General features: G+C 49.5%; 2 protein-coding genes across 2 annotated transcripts; both read right to left on the reverse strand.

Annotated features, from left to right (window-relative positions):
- Positions 1-197: 197 nt before the first annotated feature.
- Positions 198-4,516, reverse strand: NOXRED1 (NADP dependent oxidoreductase domain containing 1). Its single transcript, XM_037395131.1, is given in 4 exon segments — positions 198-2,468; positions 3,139-3,424; positions 4,227-4,434; positions 4,501-4,516. Coding segments are annotated over 4 exon segments (744 nt in total). The 3' UTR covers positions 198-2,234.
- A 2,784-nt stretch (positions 4,517-7,300) lies between these two features.
- On the reverse strand, positions 7,301-21,165 carry VIPAS39 (VPS33B interacting protein, apical-basolateral polarity regulator, spe-39 homolog). Its single transcript, XM_037394523.1, has 20 exons — positions 21,054-21,165; positions 20,850-20,942; positions 20,304-20,403; positions 18,850-18,993; positions 17,847-17,885; positions 17,444-17,508; positions 14,775-14,831; positions 13,779-13,871; positions 13,100-13,133; positions 12,547-12,649; positions 12,431-12,458; positions 12,171-12,244; positions 11,536-11,611; positions 11,105-11,239; positions 10,521-10,562; positions 10,030-10,119; positions 9,547-9,633; positions 8,947-9,036; positions 8,514-8,618; positions 7,301-8,242 (listed from the first exon to the last, which is right to left on the reverse strand). Exons 2-20 carry the CDS (start codon positions 20,940-20,942, stop codon positions 8,222-8,224), a joined length of 1,476 nt encoding a protein of 491 aa, XP_037250420.1. The 5' UTR covers positions 21,054-21,165; the 3' UTR covers positions 7,301-8,221.
- Between the last annotated feature and the right edge of the window lie 136 nt (positions 21,166-21,301).

The raw sequence follows: 21,301 nt of genomic DNA on the forward strand, positions 1-21,301 counted from the left end.
TTTAATTCCACTTACTGGTATTTTAAATACCAAACCAGCTGAAGATACTAGTCCGGTGCACTTTTGATATCACACAAAGTAGGTAGGGTATTGCTCTTCAGAGTCAAGCCAAAGCTGGGGGAAGGTTTTGAGCAAATGCTGTGATCTTAAAGGTCTTTTCCAACCTAAACAATTCTATGATTCTATGAAAGATTAGTAAAACCTTGTGAATTGTATTTCAAAGCTTCAGTCAAATCAGAAGGTCACATTCTCAGAAGTGACTTCAAAAATAATGGCAAGGCACTGTTCACTAACAGTTCCAGGTCCAGCTGGCTCAGACAGCCAGTCACCCATCAATTTCTTAATGAGCAATGTGGCTTACTGGTTTAATTAGTTTTTACACTTCTTCTATGTATAGACTGTTGTTGACAATATCACTTAGCAAACAGCAATATTTTTGTATTAGACAGAGCAGACTCCAGCTCATTCACCCATAACTTGTTTGTTCTGTAATTGCAAAGAGGAAAACAGAGCTATTTGCGCCATTAAAAGATCAGATGTGATGCCACCCCCCACAGTAAATCTGGACAATGAGCGGTCTGCTCTGCTTTTACAATGTCACACGGGGCTCATGGGTTCAAATCCCTCTGGAGTTACAACTTCAAGTGTGAAACCATTCTAAAATTCTAAAATTCAGTTCTTCTTCCTGCTGCTCTGACACAGAATGAATGGTATTAGCTGTTGCCCTGTGAAATGAGAAAATCTGGTATTTTGTCTTGTATTTCAGATTTCAAGACACGTGAGAAAGCGGCTGGGCATTGAGGAGCCTCTTCAACAGATCCATTGCCCTCCTGTACAGAGACATGGGTCTCTTCCTGGAGTGAAAGTTCTGATCAGGAAGGAAAGCAGATATCTTCACTTTCTCACAGTTTATCTGAGAAGCAGGACTGGAGCCCTATACTACAGTTCCTCCTTTGCAATGAGCCCAGACCGGGGTAGAAGCAGATGCTCTCCCTGTATCACAGGGCACCCAGAGGCAGGATTACAGACTCACGCTGCACTTCCACCTTTGTAAGAAGCCCAGCAGGGACCACAGAATATAACCTCACAGTTTGCCCAGGGAGGTATGGTTCCGCCTTCTCCCAGTTATACAAGTTAGCCATTTTATGACAGCAAACACATCCCCACACTGGCTCTTTTACGCAAGTCCTTCATTTGCTTCCAGGAACGAAGTGAAACAGAAGCTATAAATCAGACTCTACCACTGCCTGTCTTTCACTTCTGCTTCACAGTTGATTAAAAAGACCAAAAACCAATCACAGATGTATTTTGATGACCAGTGATTGATAACAATTTCCTGGCAGCTCACATGAATAGATTTCTCCCAGGCTTTTGTGCCTGCAGACCGGGCAGACTGTAAAGCCCAGATGTAGGATAAACGGCATATACAATAACTGGTATACAGGTGTGGTGCCAGCTGCTGTTGGCGATCGTAATTAGGTGAGGGGCCTAGTTACAACATGCACTATTAATCCCTGGTCTCACCGCAGAAATTATTTCCTGTGAAGCAAAACCAGGCAGTGGTTTATCATAGTAAACAGTAGTGAAACACTTGATAGATGATGGCAGGAAGTGTAACAGGACAGTGTCAGCTGAACTAGTGGATTTGGAGACAATATTCAGTTACCTCCTTTTTCCTTGAAAGAAGTAGCACGTTGTCTGTGATCGTGGTGGTGGGCTGTATTAACACCAGCAAGGAAGTATGAGTAAGTGCTGATTAAAGCCTGGCTCAACAGAAAAAGGGCTCCTGACCAAATACTAAATCATTACTATTTTGTCTGGCATCAACAGTTTCCTCAAGATTCCCCATGGAAGTAAAAAAAAAGATGACTGGGCCCAGTCCTGTTTAGTTATTTACACCAAAGCTGTAGCCACTACATAAGAACTGTAATTTGGTTTTGTAATTCAGTTTTCTATTGAAAACCAGTGAAACCAAAGCAGTTCGTAGGCCGAGATAACTACGCAATATGCAAATTCAGACCAAAATAAAGCAAGACTCAGGCAGCCAGCAGGAAGCAAGTTTGCTGAGCAGTCTAAGAGTGAAACTTGTACGAGCAAATGTGCACACAGGGTTATTGGCTGGAATATTCTAAAGAGTCCAAGAGCGAACAGTGCTAATTTTTGTACCCCTCAGTCCTGTGAGGGGTCTGGGATGAGATCTTGGCAAAGTGTTCTGCCGTGAGCTTTATTAGAGTTTAGAAGGATTTAGAACCATAGTCAGCAGTGTCCTCTGGGATTTCCGAGAAAATGGTGGAAGCAGCTGTAGAGAATGGAGACTTGTCATCCAGCATCACGCCAGGCTCCACTACAGCTGAAGTAAGAGATGACTTGGTGCTGATCAGCCTACGTTGCTTTGTAGGTCAGTCTCCAAAGGATGCCTGGTATAGTAGATGGTACCAGACAAGCTCACTCTTTCCTAGCAGCTGGCTCTCTCAGTTGTGCTGCTGTCAGGTCAAATCAGGGGAAGCTTCTGGGAAGAGAAAACAAGTGGAAACATTTTTGGGCAATAACAGCCTGAAGCAGCTTGCTAATAATTTAAACAAATGATGGTTTTCTTCAATGTCTGTCTACAAGTCTCTTGCATCTTTGAGAAACTATCAGACTGAGAGACTCGAATCTACAGTGTTCCAGGCATTACTCTGCCATGCAGAGCAAAACTGAGCCTAATGGCTCTAGGACAGTCTTGCACAAGCAGGAGTCCTTTCCCTCAAGCAATGTTCCCCTGACTTAACATCCTCAGTATTCCAGTCCATGAACTACTGTAAGTTCATTACCTGAGCTGTCCTCTCTAGATATTCCCACAGGATTTTTTTTTTTCAATGCCCCGGTCCTGATCAGTAGCTTCAGACAACCCTGATGAATAACCAAACAGGAACTAGGAACAAAATAACTTGGAAATGATAGTCCAGGTCTTTTACTGCTGATACATCATCTAAGGCCATCTTCCCTGGCAGGTATGTGGCCCTAAGGGCAACAACACAATTCAGCAGCTTCCAACCCACCAAGACAGCTCATGATTCAGCTGTGGGATGAGGCAAGCTTCAGAGCAAAGAGGAAGCCCGAACAAGCAGTAATTTCAGCATTCAGTCCTTTACTTACTCCTTGAGTCACAGAAGAGGCAAAATCTTTGCTGACAAAACTCTTGCACACAAACCATGGGTAGGAAGTTTTCTGCTCTGTGCAGATGAGGTAGCATTCAGGAAAAGAGAGGTCACTGAGTAATTTCAGTGCTTTCTGGTGAGGCGGGCTCTGCCACGTGCTGCTGTTCAGGGCTGTGCAGAAAATGGCCACCAGCCATTCAGCATTGACTCTTATTTTTCCTGCAGAACAAAGACAATCAAATGTCAATTCTTCATACAGGTGTGAAGAGATATTCTCATCTCCCCTCCTCTCTCCAGCTGGATCCCCACCACCTGTCTGCCCTCCCATCCCTCAGCCCTGCAACCCACAGCCTGTATCACCCAGGTTTAGCAGATGGGGGAGAAACCAGATTTAGCTGGTAAGGAAGGGGAAGCAGTTACCCTTTGCAGGACTTGCAAACCTTTTACTAGTAAGCGGCCTCTCCCGTATCATGAAGAGCAGCGTAACGCTTGGCCCTGCACTAGTCACCTCAGTGGCCAGGACTAGCCTGACCACAGGGACTGGGCACCCCCAGGGGTCAGAAGCAGGGGGGACAGGTCATACCCCTGCAACTCAGAGCCCTCGGGGGAGCTACAGCAGCAGCTAAACATAAAACACAATGCACTGGATTTGCTTTTTTGACCATGGAGGCTGCAGGCTGCCTCTTTGCACCTTGTTTCCTGCGCTACCTCACAACAGGTTATTTTGCAGCAGCAACCCGAGGCCCTGGTGGGAGCAGGGTCATCACGTTTGATCTGGAGCTCCCTTGATTCCTTTTGGTTGTGTTTTCAGGTTTGTCAGCACAAAGTCTGCAACTACCTCCAGACAAACAGGAAGCTGAAACTCTAAAGTGCTTCCCTGACTCCAGCAGCAGGGGATGTGGGGAAGCAACCAGACCAAGCATGATAAGGTTTGCAATGATGTTTCACAATAAAATTCTGAGAGGCAACAGGAGCTGTGCTCCTGCATGGTGCCGGCTCGGCCAGAGCACGTGTGCCGTGCTTGCCCCATGAGGTCCCAAATGAGGGCAGCACGTCCAGGCTCTGAAATGACATGGTCTGTTTTACCTGGGGATAGAGATAGCAATAATGAGGCCATGCACAGCACAGCGTTTCTGTTTCTGGATGACACACTGAACAACCAAGCAGATGGACAGCACATGCAATGGGAGGCAGAAGAACACAGTGCCTGCCCAGGCCACCAGCTGAGTGTGGTCATAAAAACACGTGAGTCCCTGTTTCTGCAGATCTGCTGTGATAAGCAAGGAGAAAGGGACTCAAGAGCCCACAGAATCAGCACAGGTGACTGACCAGCACCTCTGGGCACGGGCAGTGCGGTTACCTGTGCTCTGCCCCATGCAGGTGGAACACAAAGCACCACCCCCAGGCTGGGACCACTGGCTGCCTGCCCAAAGTGGCATGGACAGACTTTGGCTGCTGCCCATCACTGTCCCTACATGGCAAAAGGCAGCAGCACAGTGACACAGCGCAGGCAGCCTCTCTCCCAAGAATAAACATGCGGAGAGCTCAGGTGCCTCAGCTGCCTGACCCCAGTTCACGCAGGCTAATTTTAAGCCTTTAGCTGAAACAGCCAAGCCTTGGGATCTGGCTAGTTCTCAAGATCTATAAAAAGCCATTTAATAATCCCTGCTTTCTCTCTGCCCTGAGATGATTCAAAAGAGGATTTTATTGTTTCAAGCATCTCCCTGGAGGACCATTCTCCCTGCTTGTCTTCTTTTGTATAGAAGTTTACGGGGCAGTTGACGGTTTGTATGCAAACAGTTGCTGTAATGCTGCAGGCTGATCGCTTCTCCCGGCTGGGCGTGCAGAGCCCAGCAAGAAGCTCGTCTGCCACAACTGACCCTGCAGCCACAAAACAAGGAGAGGGACATCTCCGTTTCAGCACTATCACTCATCTGGGGAAACGTTTTCTCTGTTAGGTGAATATTTAACAATCTGGAGTCTCAGTCACCACTGACCAGGCACTTTCACCCAGGGAAGCTGGGAGCGTGGGCTTTTCCAGAGCCACTGCAACATCCCCTGGAGCACAAAGAAAGCAGAAGTCAGTCATGGGGGAGGAGCACCTTCACCGAAGCAGTCTTTTTTTCTTCTGGGTACAGCTGTGCCACCCTGAGAGCCAGCAGTTAGGTTAGCATGAAAAAACTAAGAGGGCAGGGGTTGAACATGTCTCTATGCCAGCTCCTGCCCACACATGTCCATGGGGAAAAGATACTCTCAACCAGAATGCGTTTGGCTTCTCCAGTGGAGGCAGATGGGTTGAATTTCAAAAGCAGCATTAAAAAAAAAAAAAAAAAAAGCAGCATTTTGCTACCTTCATATAAATTCTATCCATGACCTACTTCATCAGCTGGACTGTGCTGCTTAAAAGCAGAGACATACCAAAAGCACACAGGGGCTGAGACAGGTATTAAAGAGGAAACCTATATCCCACTGGGGCTGTCCCAAAATCATCCGCATCAGCTGGCCAGTGCTTGCCACATTGTTAATAAAAAAAATCCAACCAAACCCACCATCTCTACAGTAACTTTAGATTTACTACTTACACAAACCACACCCTCCCCAGCCATAGGACACATTGCCCTGGAAATCTTCCTTTTCCTGCCCACACAAGTAGTCAAGGACAGCCTGTGAGCTGTGGCCTCGGAGGAACCCTTGAGTAACTGTTGGGGCTGCCAAATGCTGCCTTATGGACAAACACTCCCTGATGCACCACGTGTAATCAGATACACCAGCCACGGTATCCTGGTGCTCTGAAAGATGCTCACAAAGCTGGTACCCAGCTTCTAGAATTGGGGTGTGAGGAACAACCAAATCAACAACTCCATCCCATGTGGCACATCAGCATTTCATGTTACAAGTAGTCCTGCTTTGCTTGGGACGCTGGCAGCGGCAATACCCACAGGTCAGAAGGATGGCATCCTGCAAACTGCACACCGCGCTCAGGGGATCAGCAGGCACAGCCAGCTCACGGCTCCCCTGCTGCTGGACTTATACATCCCCTTAACCATCTGTAGCACTGGTCATACCACGCGAGGATCCATGCCTGGAGAATACAGGCATGAAGATCTGTTTTGTGGCTTCACCACATTACTCCAAGGATACGTTCAGCTTCTCCTGCTGCTCCCCAATGTAAAGCCCAACCAAGCGGTGGCCTGGCCTGGAATGCGTGGGAAAGCCTGGCAGCAAACCTTACCCTAGCCAACAGCACCCTGGGTTGCCTTGGGATGAATGCTGCCAGCAGGTTAGGGAAGGTGATCCTTCCTGCCTAAACCCAGCATGCTGGGTCCACTTCTGGGCTCCTCAGTACAAAAAGAGGCATGGACATACTGGGGAGAGTCCAGCAAGGGGCCACCAAGATAACCAAGGGACTGGAGCATCTCTCATATGAGGAAAGGCCGAGAGCTAGGACTGTTCAACTTGGAGAAGGCTCAGGGGGGAATCTTAACTAACATGTGCAAGTACTAATGTGAGCAGGAATGAAGAAGGGGGACCCAGACTCTTTTCAGTGGTACCCAGTGACACCAAGAGGCAGTGGGCACAAACCGAAATGCGAGAGGCCATCTGAAGTCAAGGAAACACCTTTTTGCTGTGAGGGTGGTCAAATTCAGGAACAGGTTGCCCAGAGAAGCTGGGTTGTCTCCAGCTGTGGAGATACTGAAAACCCAAATAGACACAGTCCTGGCCTGCCTGTTCCAGGTGACCCTGCTTGAGCAGGATTGGACTAGATCAAGAGGTGTCTTCTAACCTAAATGATTCTGTGAGGAAAAAAAAACCCCAAACACCAACAAAAAAAACCCCTGAAAGCACACAGCGCAGTAAGGAGGTTGGAACACTGCCCTCAGGCTGGTACATTGCTACACATAACCTTCACCTTTGTGTGACCAGCCCCTGTGGCAGCAAACTCTTCTACAACATTAAAATTAATTCACTTGTGCTGATGGCATTGAAGGTGTGAAATAAGGTACCACTGCAAGCAAAGCCACACCATGGTGACACACACTGTGCTTTTCAGGACGTGAGAAAACACCCTGCATACTCACGTTGTCAGAGGTGTGATAAATTGCTCAGGATGAGCACACAGGGTGAAAAAGTGCTCTGTGTGGGAAGGAAATAAACAGCCCAAGGAGAAAGAGACAGCTTTATTTAAGGAATTGAAGTGAGGTCTGGAAGGATGAAGCCAGCAGTTGCCTGAGGAGTTGTGTTTCTAAGAAAGTGCAATTCATCCTTCCTGGCATAACACTCTCGGAGAAAAGAGCTGCTGGGGCCAGCAGGTTTGTGCCAGCTGAGAGGGGTCTCTCTTTGCGCTCCATCCAGCCCAGCAAGGCTCTGACCAGCTCCACACTAGGTGCATGTTCTTCCCTGATAACAGGATCTTCCAAGAGCTGCAGAGTGCCAGCACAAGGATACTGGCAGAGGCTGCTGTCCTGGCTCTCTGCAGGAGTGCGTACAACACTTTTCCTAGGGTGAGCCAGAACAAACCAACACAAAATAAAAAAAAATTAAAAAAAAAGAAAGGAAGTTTTAAGGTGCAGCTGGTCCTTTCCTTTCCCCCAACACGCTCTTCAATGCTGAGAGAACATAGTCCAGTAGGCTTTACTCCAGCCACAGCCATGACTGGTGATGCTCAAGCCAGCTTGAGTGTTAAAGGAACTGGTCAGCACTGTCTGGTGATGAGACCCACAAACGTGACTGACCTGTTCCTCTTGCAAGAATAAGCCCAGGCACCACCCAGAGCAAACGTAACCTTGCTGTGCCCAGCAACTTCCCTCCACAAACAAAAGTGAGCCAAGTTAAAGAGAATCAGATTCCAAAAAGAATCAACCCTGCTGGATCAGTACCATGGTTTCACTGGCTACATTGGAACAGTTGCCTTCACCCAGCCTGAATGCCACTGTCCCACAAACCACGGGCACCCACTGTCACTGACAAACGTTGATCATGCAATGAGTAGTAACAGAGTTGCTCTCTTGGCACCGGACTGGGTTTTGCAGTTTCCTCTTTCACTGGCAAGGCAACGGCCAAGCAGGCTGCTTCACAGGTGCTCAGTTTTTCCATCGGATTTGCTAGAAGGAAGAACGAGACATGACTAATACCAGTGCTGGACACAGATCCCTCAGGGGCCAAGCTGTCAAGTCCCAATCCTTGACAAGGACAACCACGGCCAGAGGGTGCCGTTTCTATCAGTTTCAACCTTTGTTCCTACACTGAATGCAACTCCAAATGTAAGATTAGCTTCCCAGCAAGGACAAAAAGTATGTTGGACAGCCATGCCCTGACACCTAACCTACAGCCGTTTCTGATGAGATTCCGGAAGAAAAAGTAGGTGTTTCTTACTGTGTTGTTGAGAACACTGTTTATCTTCTCCTCTTCTGCAGAGCCTCGTTCCACCTTGCATTTATATGCTGTCAGCTGGATGCGGTCCTTTAAATCCCTGTATGTCTAGACAAACAGCAAAACCAGCACTCAGCTGGACACTCTTCAAGGACACTTCTGCAGTTAGATGGTGCGTTGCCTGCAGACGAGCAGGGCAACTCTTCAGTCCCCCCTCAGGTTCCCACCACAGCACAATTCCACAGCACAAATGCTAGGAGCCACTCTCCTAGCTCACTTGGTTTCCACTGGGAACCATATCACTGCTCCCAGGCCACAGGAATAAAAAAAACCCCAACAGGCACATAGCAGCAGCAGCACATGGCAGAGCACAGGAAAGCTAGGGAGAAAAAGCAGGCTCTTGTCCCATCTCTTGACACACACACCAGGAACCTACCTCAATGACAACATCATGGCACTTGTATTTGGTGGCGAGGTTCAACCGCGTCTCCACATCCTCCACCAGGCGCACATACTCCTGTAGAACCTGTGAGAAGGAAGAGTGTCTCAGCTCCCTTCTGCGGGTACCTCCTGACTCGTTCCCTCACCCTAGTCACAAAACCTTTCAAGGTTGCTGCTCACACAGACTTGACCCCTTCCTTCCTAAGGCAACAAGTGACTAGGACAAGACTGTTCAGGAGCCCAGAGGCAGTAAAGCTTTGCTCACAAAGGTCAGAGTCTTAGGCTACCTCACTCCTATGGATCAGGTTAACAGTTGCCAGCCAGGTTAAGCGTAAGAGAAGTTAATGCAGCAAACACAGGTGGCAATGCACTGAGAGACCTCCCAGACAACTCTAGGCCTGCTGTCCCTCTTGCAGCGAGACCTAGGACCCAGCCCTCACTACCATGCACAGTTCCTGTTGATGCTGCACCCACCTGGCAGAGCCAGCAGCTTGGCAAGCTGTTCTCCTGCTCCCAGCTAGGAAGCTTGGGGAACCATTCCCACATCAAATCCCAACAAAGAGGAGGACGACATAACCGGCAGCTCCTTGCTCACCTGCACAGGAGCATTGTTCCTCTGCAAGATCTCCACCACCCGATGGAAGCCAATAGGTGCTTTCTTCTTGGTGTAGCCCAGCCAGTTCTGAAAGGAGAGCCAAACCCTATGTTAATCCTAAAGGGCAACCCCTCCAGCCACAAGAACATGTTTTCCCCCTCGGTGTCAGCAACATATGTCACCAGCCACCACGTGCACCACTGGCAGAGCCCTTCATGCAGTGGCTGTGTAGCTTGGCTACAAACACTTTGGTTACAGAGCACAAAGGTAGTCCCCTTCTCTGACCTTGCTGCTGCAGCCAAGCCAGGCTCAGCAGAGGTCTTACGCAGGGAGAGGAGGAACGTACTGCAACACGCTGCAGCAGAGGTGTTGGGCCCTGCTGAAATAAAACCAGTCTGTCCAGCAACTCCAGAACAACCCAGCTATCAGCAGTAGATATCAGTACTTGGCACTGAGTCCCCAGCAAGGCTTTCCGCAGCTCACCTTGGTGGTAAAGAGGGCATCCACATCATCCCAGGCTCGCAGCTTGGCACGGGCAGCCAGGGCAGTCAGCACATACTGCTTATCGGGAATCTGCAAGGCAGAAAGCTACGCTCAGAGCACCAGCACAGCTGAGAAGGCCTGCATGGGTTGGACAGGAACGGCATCTGCCCCCAGCCCTGTCAAGACCCACACCAACAGCTAAGCAAGGAGGTGAGATGCTGTCTAAGGTCAGGACCAGCACTGCAGAGAGCAGGAGGTGGGGGATCTGCAAGTGCTGCTGCAGCCAGGGTGCACCCAGTGAAAGCCTCCACATAGCTCGCACTTGCCTCTCTGAGCCTCCAGAATGGCTCTGCTCGAGGAGGATGCCATGCCCCCCTCCCCATCTCAGGGCTGAGCCCCTTGAACTCTTGGTACCCAGCCCCCTCGCTAAGTACAACTTGGCTGCCCACATTTTCCACTAGGGCTGCCACAATGACAGGAGACACACACACCTTAAATGTTTTCTTCAGGTTGGTCGGGCTGCTGAACGTTCCCTAGAGAGAGCAGACGGGTCAGTACAAACTCAGCAGGGCAGGCTGCAGGACAGGTTCAGACACCACTTGTAAGGTATTTGCCATTTGCCTTGCACAGGGTGTATCTCCCCATGTTTTTACCGCTTTCTGCTCATGTCAGTGCCACAGGAGGAAACAGCTGGCAGAAGAGAGCAACTACCCCACCTCATGAGCTCTCTGGTTTGGTTTCTTCTACATCCTCAACCTAGTGCACCTACTACAGCACTTCCAAGACCAGTATTGCGCACCTCAGCCTCACGGGATTAAGGGCCATAGCGATACAAGTGATTTCTAGGAAGCAACTCCCTGACAGGCTGTCCCATGTTGAATGTCCCACCTTAGAGCACAAAAGAAAACTCCGAACTTGTGCCAGACAGACAAGGGGAGCTGAGTTCCTCCAGGTCTCTCTGAGGGATGAAATAGGACCTCATACCCCTTCTTTCCTTAACATGCTCCATCTCAACCACCCCACACATTGAGGACTACAGGGATGAGATGTAACTCTTCTCCCAGATCCTCCTCACCTCAGCCTCTGTATAGTGGTAGAAACAGGAATAGAAGAGGGTGGTCACTAGTGGCATGTTGAGAATTGAAGCCTTGCGAGGATATTTCCGAAATATCTCAGACTGCCCAGCCATCTCCAAGTGCCGATCATTGGCCTGTGAAAGGAGGAAGACAGAGAGGGTAAACATGAGCCAGGGCAACTGCCTGACCTAGCTGCAGGGTACAGACCTGGGGAAAGTGTTGCAATAGCAATGCACAAGCACAACCTCAACATGCCATGAAGTCTCAGGTCTGGTATTCATCAGGTGTGCCTGGCACAGCAGCTTGGACAGCAGTTAAACTACACTAGCCAGGACCAGCTGGTTAGATCCAAAGTGGTACAAGTTAGGGACAGGTAGAGATCTCACAGCCAGTCCCAGTCACCTCCTGACCAGCAGGGAAGATTTCATACCTCAATGATGATCTGTCGCTCCAACAAGGTATAATGGTCTTGGATGTGGGAGGTATCCTCGGCTGAAAATGGCAGCCTGGCCAGACGTGGAGGAAAGAGACACTGTCAGCAGCTCTTAATGCAGAACACTTCGAAGGATGCTCTTCTCTACCAAACATGCTCCCCACAGAGATGTGGGGAACTCCTCCCATTCTCCCCAGCCTGAGTGGCTAGTAGGTACTCATGCTCCTGCCCCACTGCCCTCTTCAACTGACCCTCTAGAGTCCTAGACAGGTTCCAGAGAAGGAAAAATTATGTGGCACCTCTTACAGAACAATCTAAAGCTGATGCTACCAATTCCCTCAAGTGCTCAGGCACCCAAGCTTTCATCCTTCACAACCTGAAGGGTCAATGATCAGAAGGTCCCTAAAACATCTTTGCCCCCAAGAAAGCCGCAAAAGCTGCTGGACTAGTCATCACCACAAATCCTTCCAAAGTCTACATTGTGTCCACAACAACCTACTCCCACTGAGGCAAAACTAGCATCAGCTTTCAAACTACAGAAGCTGTGTCACTGGGACAGACGTCTAATTTTCTTTACTACCACCTTCTGCGAAGCACCCGCATCCCTCCCACCCTCTTGCGTTTTTTCTTACCCAATGCAGCCTTTCAGAAATTCCCTCCTTTTTTCTACATCCTGGATGTTCAGATGCTCCCGGTACTGGGACAGCTGGAGGGGGTTGGGAAAAGAAGCACAGTCTGTTCTCATGGATTTGGGAGATATAGGACTTCAGAGGGCAAAACGGGGATGCCAGGCTCTTGCCTGACTACCAGACATCCTGCAACCAGCCTCCCCTGGCCCACCACACTCCCTCTTAACTGAGGAAAGGGAGCTTCTGCTCCTGGAAATACTCACAGCAACTTCCTCAGTCCTGTCTAGGAACCTGCAAAACAGAATGAGGAAGCATTAACTTGGAGACAGGTTCCTAGCAGTGCGCTCAGCCCTGCCACAAGACTGGGCAAGAGCCTCACCTGAGCAGATCCAGAAGCAACTTCTGCTCACCCGTCTCTTTGAGGAAATGGATCAGATGACACAAGGCCACCTGCCGCACCTCCAGCTCCCGAAACAAGATCTCTACAGGAGAGAGAGATACGTACAGGTGAGTAAAGCAAGCTGGCACTACCAAGCCAGAGAGGGCTAAGCACAGTGCATGGAGTTACAAGCCATTGGCAGGACTCAATAACCTTATCCCATCTCAAAGCACAGCCTTGGAGGCTAGAGCACAGGAGAAGAGCCCGTTCACCAGGCTGCCAGCTGAATTCACAGCAGTGTATTACCCCTACAGGTTCATTTTCATTCACCCCATCACCACTACCACGTATCACTGCTTAAAGCACCTCTCGGGACCTTTGTGGGCATCATCATCCCCCCCTCCCATATTACACTTGCTGCAAAAATATTTCATGCTCAGCTAAGTAGCAATATCCCACATGCTCTCTTTGTGACTTTCACCCTGCCAAAGAACTAGCTGCTCTGCCCTTAACTAAAACACAGTATAGAAACCCTGGCTGCAGTCACACTTACCTCTCCTTAGCGTCCGTTTCAGGAATATCAGGACCTGTGAGCACAGAGAGGCAGTCTCAGCTGAGCAGATCAGTCTTCACCAGAATTAAGAGACAGCAAAATGGTCAAGGCCTGGGGAAGCTTTTGCAAAGGGCCTCTAGAGACACAGCTCTTACAGCACTGAACTGAATTCTACTGCCCACTAGACACTTGCCACAGCTGTCTGGAAGCCTGCCCAAGCTTCTACACTGGAGCTTAGATAAGCGAGACCAAGATTTAGAAAGGAAAACCTTTCCATGAGAGTTCTGAGAGGTTAAAAAGACCTGGATGAGGGAAGCTTTGACACAGTCCCATTTGCTGCCTGATGTTTTGGAAGCCAGGTAAGCTGGAGAGGACCCTCAAATCTTCTGTGCTGCAATGAGCAAATTAAACGTCAGCCTTCAAGAAGCTGCTGCAAAGATCAGTAAGGCTGAAGCATCAGGTTCCTTGTTATTAACCTGACATGAATTCTCCAGGGTGGCAGGAAAGCCAGCAGGAATATGGAACTTCCCAGTCTTAAGCTTTGATACTTTCCATTAACTTTTTGGTTTGAAGTAAAGAACAATCCCCTATCTTGCAAGATTAGGTGGCCAACTGACTACATTCACATAAGCACGCTCTGTGGGGTCACCCAGAAAGTCCCAGCCCTATATGGACTCACAGCTGTAATGACATTCCCATCGTGCCCTGCCACAGCTTCATCCAAGAGTACCAGCTTGTCCTGCAGGGAGCGAAATCTCTCTAGAGAGCAGATCTGGAGATAGAAAACGTGTAAGTAGGCATAAGGGACATCAGACAATCTGCAGGCTGAAACAGCCCCCAAGGTACTACTTATTCTTCCCCCATGAGTCTTTCAGCAATATGAATAACTGTCCTCCCAACCAGTGGAGGACTTCTATGCTACATGCTGCACCATCCCTGGGAATCTGTCCACAGGGGTTGCAGAGTTAGCCTGAATTACTGCCCAGGCTAGGACAGGAGACATTGTACATTCAGCACAAACACCCTTGTAACGAGGCAAAACTTCCCTGTGCACCACAAACCACCACAGGAGGAAGGAACTCTACAGGGCCCTTTCAACAGAGGAGACCAGAAAAATAGAGTTGTAAGACTTCCTCCCTTCTTCTTACCCCGTAACTGTGGCCTCTTTCAGCCTTTAGATCACCTCAGCCTTTGAGGAGACACATGCAGAGTAAAATCACAAGCTCCCTATATGCTTACTGCAAACTGAGGCAGCCAAGACGAAGATTTCAGAGTAACCAAGATTGTTTCTTTCTCCCTCCATTTGCCACCAAGAAGGGAAGTAGAGCCCCACACCCTTGGATTTTTTTCCATAAACCCAGCCCCAAGAAGCACAAAGGGTACAGAGGAACACAGCAGTACAGATACCTCCCGTCAGAGCCTAGCTGAGGTGATGACTCAAGTAAACAATGCAACAAAAGCCTGAAGGTCTCCTGCAGCTCCTGAGCTAGTGTGATGCCAGCACTGCCACCCGGCACAGCGGCACACAGGCAGGGCACTGTCCCTGCGGGGAGCTGCAGGCAACACGGATCCCCTCCCTACTCCCAGAACAGCCAGGAGCATAGGGAAGTGTAAAGCAGTTTAGGAGCACTCACCCTCTGACTCTTGCAAGCAGGTGCAAGTGGAAAGGCCTTACCTTGCCCCTCTGCATTCGCCTGACCGTATCCTTAGGGCTCCAATCACTGCTGTAATCCTGCCACAAGGAAAATAAAGAGCTCTTCAGCCCCAAGAGGCCAGATCACACCAGCAGTCCCCAAGCTGCTTTCCACCCACTTGTGCTGGATCAGAGTGACGGCCCATGTGTAGCTTCTCAGACTTATCATTCAGCTGCTCTAGGGGAGCTGTTGGCAGGATGCGTCCCTACAGTGTTCAGGTGCAGATGCTGAGCCCTCAGACTGTGTGTGCTGGTGGGAAAGGAAGATAGAGGCTCAGATGCAAACACAGAGTCTTTCTATTGCCCCAATAAGGTCCACCATCATATCCTTTATAAGCAGTGCATTTCACAGGTTGTCCTCCTCATAAATTAAAGCTCCAATGTTGCTTTCAGAAGGACAAACAAAATACACGCAAAACCAACAATCCCAAAACTGAGGGGAAGGAGTCAGTTTCTTGTTACAATTCAGACGGACTTCTGCTGGTGAGCCTTCCACAGCAGCACGGACTATGCAGGAACAACAAATTCAGGCAACCACCCTGGAGAGTCATACAGGACTAGCACAGTGTGACAAGAGCACTGAAGCCTGGGGCAAGGCCATCTTAAGGTAATACGCTACCACTGCTGCAATGACCAAAGCTCTTCCCCAACAGCCACTAGGATCTGGAAGCACTGGATAAAAAGTGGCAGCGGCCTGAACCGCTCCTGAACTCAGAATCCAAGAGGGCAGCCAAATTTCTGTAAGGCACTTGAGCCAGCAGTTGTAATTCAGCCTTCTGCCTGAGAAGAGCCAGAGAAAGAGAGTAACCAGAACCAGCTCTGAGGACACTGAATTTTAAGTTCGCTGAAGATTTATTAAAAACCCAAATCTAATGAAAAGAAGGATTAACCCAGTCCTATTAGGGGATCACTGCACACAAGCCTCTCAAGTCAACGTATAGCTGAGTGTCAGAGCATCCTGAGCACCAGGGTTCCCTCCAGTTCCTCTGCCCAGAAGCATCTCCTCAGCCTGTCACTGTCAGAGCACTAGTTCAAAGCTGACACCAATTTTCCCTTCTTTGTTCCACCCCACTTACAATACTCCTACCTGCTTTTAAGGAGCTGTACAGCCTCTCCCTTTCCTGCTTCACTGCCTCTGCAGGCACAGAATGGAACACAAGAGGGCACATTTATTTCTCCTGCTGTGCTTTCAGGAAGTGATGTCTGTTAGATTATGTGATTAATAGCTAATCGACATAAACACATCAACCTGGTGAGGATCAGATGGCCAAGGACAGATGAAGAAAACCCAGTAACCTAATCAGGGCAATCTGAGCACACTGACTCGGCCACTCCTCCCCACCAGCAAATGAGACAGATTAGGTCACTATCCGTTGCATAAAACCCTCCTGAGATCAGTAAACCAAAGAAACTTTCCCCAAACAACATGCAACCCTAAAGAGGCACAGGACTTAGTATGGGATGCAAGGGCACCCTGGGATGTTTTAAAAAGGTTGTGCAAACGTGTGAGGCTTGTTATGGCAGTTTACAGGAAAAGACAAAAAGCAGAGAAAGGGATGGATCGAAATGAATTGGGCAGGAACAAGCATGGGAAAACAGGGAAAATGGGCCACAGAGCGCCAGCCAAGTGTAAACAAGTGACTAGTTAGTGTGCCTGTCTGACTGAGCCCAGCAATAGATCACTGCAGTCTGTGTTACATTCTCACTAAACTCTGTATTTAACTACCTTCTGTGTGGGTGGGCTCTCTGTTCCCAGTTCATGTGAAAGCTAGTAAACTTCAAGCTCAACCAGCCAGTGAGTAGAACAAACAATCTACCATGAAGCAGAATGGGACCATGAACCCTAGGGACTCAAGGGTCCAGGTGCCAGCAACTAGAGGAGACTGAGGTCTGGGATTCAGCTACAAAACAAACTGGTTGTCTAAGACCAGCTGCTGGAGAGACCCATAGAGCATGCATATGTTCCACTAGTGGAACTCAATCGTGGTCAACCAGAAAGGAGGCTGGGGATCAGGCTTGAGTGTGGTGCATTTACATGTCTGTTGGTAAAGGCATTGGTTTCTGTCTGCGTTAATCCATGTGGGCAGCTGTGTGAATACATGCTCGGTCCTGTTACTGGCTGGACCAGGGGACATGTAACTACAACATCACACCTAGCAGGAGGAATCTACCCACTCCCAAAATCCACTAGTTTCTGCAACACCTAACACTGCCTATGTGGGAGAACATTCCTGCCAACTAGAACTCTACCTCTGTGCAGCTCCCTCTGTGCTGTCCCAGTGATTCATGAACAAGAAATTTAGAAGCCTTTAGATTTAAAAAATTTGAAAGCACACATGATGCCAGTTCACCTGACCCAGCGTGAAAGCAGTTTACAGGCAAAGCACCATATAGAAATCCTTTTCACAAAAGACTGCTGGGCCATTTGTTAGCAGGAGTAACGAAGACCCCCAGCAAGGCTCCCTATTTTTGAGCAAAAGCAGAGAACACCTGAATTACTGCGAGGCTGCATTTTGCAGCTCTCTATCCTATTCCCTGCATTGCCCTCTGCTGTCTGAAATAGTGATTAATCACCTTCCATGAAACCAACACAGTCGAAGTTCTCCTGGCAGTACTCTGATCTCAACACACTACAAACACAAGCTGCTCACCTTGTACTCAGCTTTCGGTCTGCGCAGCTCTGGGGCATAGTTTTTAACTCCTGTGTCAGAGAGGGCTGAGAGGGAAAGGCAAAGCTGAATAGCACATCAAAATCCCAATTCACACCCACTTCCAAAACAGCCCTTTGCTTGGTTTTCATCGTAGAAGACCCAAACTCAAGCACCAAACAGCAATACAAAGCTGCTCTAAACCCAACGGTTGTCAGCTGTCCATAAGCAGATCACCACAAACCATCTGGCCAACTCTTTTCATTTCTTTGCTGAATGACTTTCAGGCAACCCATGATTCAGTTTCTGCTACATAAGGAAGATGACACTTCTCCTTTTTTTGGACATGCTTTGGTTTACATAAATCTGCACCCCTCCCAAAATGAGGCAGGGATTCAAAACTTACCATCTGAAAGGGACTGGAAACTTGGAAGTCTGTTTCGTCCTGAAATCAAAACAACCACTCATGAGAGACTGTCTCTTCCCCAGCAAGATCTCTTGCAGAGGGAACACAAGCCTAGACCGCAAGCCAGTGTGCTATAGCCATGCCACTGTAGAACAAGCCACTCTGTGCAGTGATTCACACTACGCCAGCACAGCCGCGGCTCACCAGCTTGCAGTCGAAGGCTTTGAAGTTGTCTGTGGCATCACGAACCATATCACACCCTGGCCCCATCTGCCCTCTTGTTGCTGAGGCCAGGAGAGGTTAGAGAGCCTAAATTCACTCATCTACCTGCAGTGCAGAGGCTCAAGCGCACACACTGCTCAGTCCATGGCAGCACGGACAGCTTCTCTCACCAGAGCTGCGATGTGGATGCCTTTTGTTATCACTGTATTACCAAAGCTGAGAGTAAAAAACCACCCCCGAGAAAGAGACAAAGTAAAAGCTGCTTTGCTGTCTGGCTGTGAGACAACAGAGCTGAACTCTTGCAAGCTGTGTAAGACTCCCCATGGCCTGCTGTGCAGATCCCCCCATAACCAGCTATGCTACCAAGCTGAACCAACTACAACATCAACAGCAGCCAGCTGAGCTCCCAATAAAGGACAATCAACCTGTCTTCTCTATGGTACTGAAGATCAAATGAGGGCCACATGGGTCATGCCAGTTCCTTTGCAGGCTGCTCTTTTCCACCATGCAAACAGATTGCTGTACAGTGCTGTGCTCTACCTTGCTGTTCTGTGGAACCTGGCTTTTAAGAAGCCATAGTCTCCAAAGCTCCCTCCCATACTGTCAGCACAAGGCAGTCTTCAATTTCTGACCAGTAAGAGATACACTCGCACACTGAAGAGAGATCAGAGCTTCCCTGCTTTGCAATACACTTAAGAGAAAACGGTTTACACAACACAATTGCCCCTTAAGGCTCTTGAGGGAAAAGCCATTTGTCCATACTGTATAAGAAGAACCTCACCTTTGAATAGGCTGCTTAGGGAGTAGGAGGAAACTTGTTTGGGAAAAGCAGCATAGGAGGAAGAGCCCTTCTGTAGGCTGGAGTCTCGGCCTTCCAGCGAGCTAGTGCTGCTGGAGGCTGTCTCTTTGATTGACCAGGAGATACCTATGTGGAGACAAAGGTCATTTATAACAGAGAAAGAGAAAACCAGTCTGTAAAGAATGATCTTATGTTAACAGCAGCAATGTTACCAAGCGTGTCCTGGTCAGTTCTGCAGTAGCACATGCTGATAACTTGGATGCTCAGCACTAACAAGATGCAGTGTACAGAATCCCAGGTCTCATGTAACACAGCTCATTAAACAGTTGCACATTGCCCTCCACAAATGGTTGATTTCAGCAATGTCGTACAGCTGATTATGGCTTATACAAAAAAATGCACAGACCACTCAACACTTATGTGCTGTTGCATAGGATAAAGCGTAACCCTTGCTCTAAAGGTACAGAACAAGACAGAGAATCCCTGGTTTACCTCAAATTACAGCAGCATAAAGAGCATACCTTCGTGAACACTGGAAAACTGAGATAGCTTTCCTCCTCACACAGACAAAACAGCTATCAATACGCATATGCTGCTAGCAACAATGAATATGTCTCCCTCCTGCTTGTTTGAGACACAGTTTTCCCTTCTTTTCACGCTGCTGCACAACACACACATGGTAGGACAGGGTGATAGAGCAAAAAAGCCGATAGGTAGAGACCTTGGGTAGGAAAAGAAATGGTATGAACCAGAGGGAGGAGCTACAGCATAAGACAAAAAGAACAGAGTCTTTGAAGGTCTTCTAGGTAATCCAAATGTCATTTTTCACTGCTTGATATGGGCTAGCAAGTGCCACATATTCTGTGCGTCACGAACTCCCAAGTGCAGGAGACAGCATCATGTCTGGGTCACAAGTTCACTCCCATCATCACTAGAAACATATTTGCTTAATGCTTACAATTCCCTTTCAAACTTCAAGCTTAAGGGCCAACCTGTAAACAGACCGTTAGCCTTGCAATAACTTATTAAAGTGCTGTGAGGAGAAAGCAGAGAACTTTAAATGGTGCCTTTTCAGGCAGCAGCGTAAGGAAACGATCACCTAGAATCCTGCAGGCCGGTTGAGCATGATGAATATCAAGCCATAACCTCCAAAATATCTGCTCTAAGCTGGGCTACATATTGAGAAACACAGAGAGATCCCTCCACTTGTCTGCATGCCATTGCTTTATGTAGTTTGGGCTTCTGCTCGCTCTCTTTTCAGTGGAACCACACAGGTAAAGCAAGTGGCTCACAATGTGACCTGAGGAGACTGGAATTAAAGATTAAGGATTAGATAGTAAGCAGTACTCCTGACCTCAACTAAAGAACGTGACCTAAGCTGTAATTTTAAACTCCCTCTGTCTCCAGGATAACTTTTTTGGTACTTCTGCACTTACTTCCCACAGGTTCTCCGCTCCAGCTGACCCTCTCAAGGTCGTCATCATCATCATCGACGATATCCCGAAGGCTATTCACTGCCCGTTTGGATTCCTTTAGCTACGGACAAAAGAAAGGGCTTGTATAAAGACCATCAGTGTCACAGAGTGTGTTCTGTTTCTTACTACCTTGAAACAATCCCCCTCAGAGCTGTGAATACAGCTTCTTCAGCTTCCACTGCCTCTTTCGGAGAAGGTACTTTACGCCAGTGGGTGTTCAGCAGACACAGGAGCCATTCCTCACCCCGGGAACCCGAATGCCACCGGCACTGACAGCTCAACCAGCAGGAGATGCAGTTTGGTGCCCGGGCAAGGACCCACGCTCCTAACGAGATTTCGGTTTGGCTACCGTGGGGGTCGAGCCAGGAGCCCTCAGCGGCCACCTCAGAGGGCAGGAGGCAACATCCCACCCACCCAGGAGGCGCAGCCCCTCAGCAAAGCGCGGGGCCGAGGCGCTGGCTAGGGATGGGGCGCGGGTGGGGCTGCCCATGGGGGGTCAGACCCTACCTGTGACAGCTCGTCATCCTCATCGTCGAAGGTGAAGGCCCGGAACTTGGAGCTGTGCCAGTACTCCTCCTCGTCCGCCCTGGCCCTGCTCATCTGCAACGGAACACAGCGGCTGCCTGGGGTGGGGGGCGGGGGATCGCCACCCCCCGGCCCCGCCGCCCCCCGGCCCCGCCCCCGGCCCCACCGCCCCCCGGCCCCGCTCACCTCCCCGCGCCTCCCCTCCCGCGCCGGGCACCGCCAGCGCAGGGCCGGGCCGGGCCGGGCAGTCCCCCCGCCGGGCCGGGCCGGGCCGGGCCGGCGTCCCCCCGCTGGCGCACTACGAGTGCCGGCGTGCCCCGCGCCGTCGGCTCCGGGGCGGGGTGGCGGGGCCGGCTCCGGGAGCGCCGGCGCCAGCGGGAGGCCGCGGGGCGGCGGAACCAAGGAGGCAGGCGGCGGCGAGGCGGGGGGGAGGC

This window comes from Falco rusticolus, chromosome 7 (genome assembly GCF_015220075.1).
Source record: "Falco rusticolus isolate bFalRus1 chromosome 7, bFalRus1.pri, whole genome shotgun sequence".
NCBI lineage: Eukaryota > Metazoa > Chordata > Aves > Falconiformes > Falconidae > Falco > Falco rusticolus.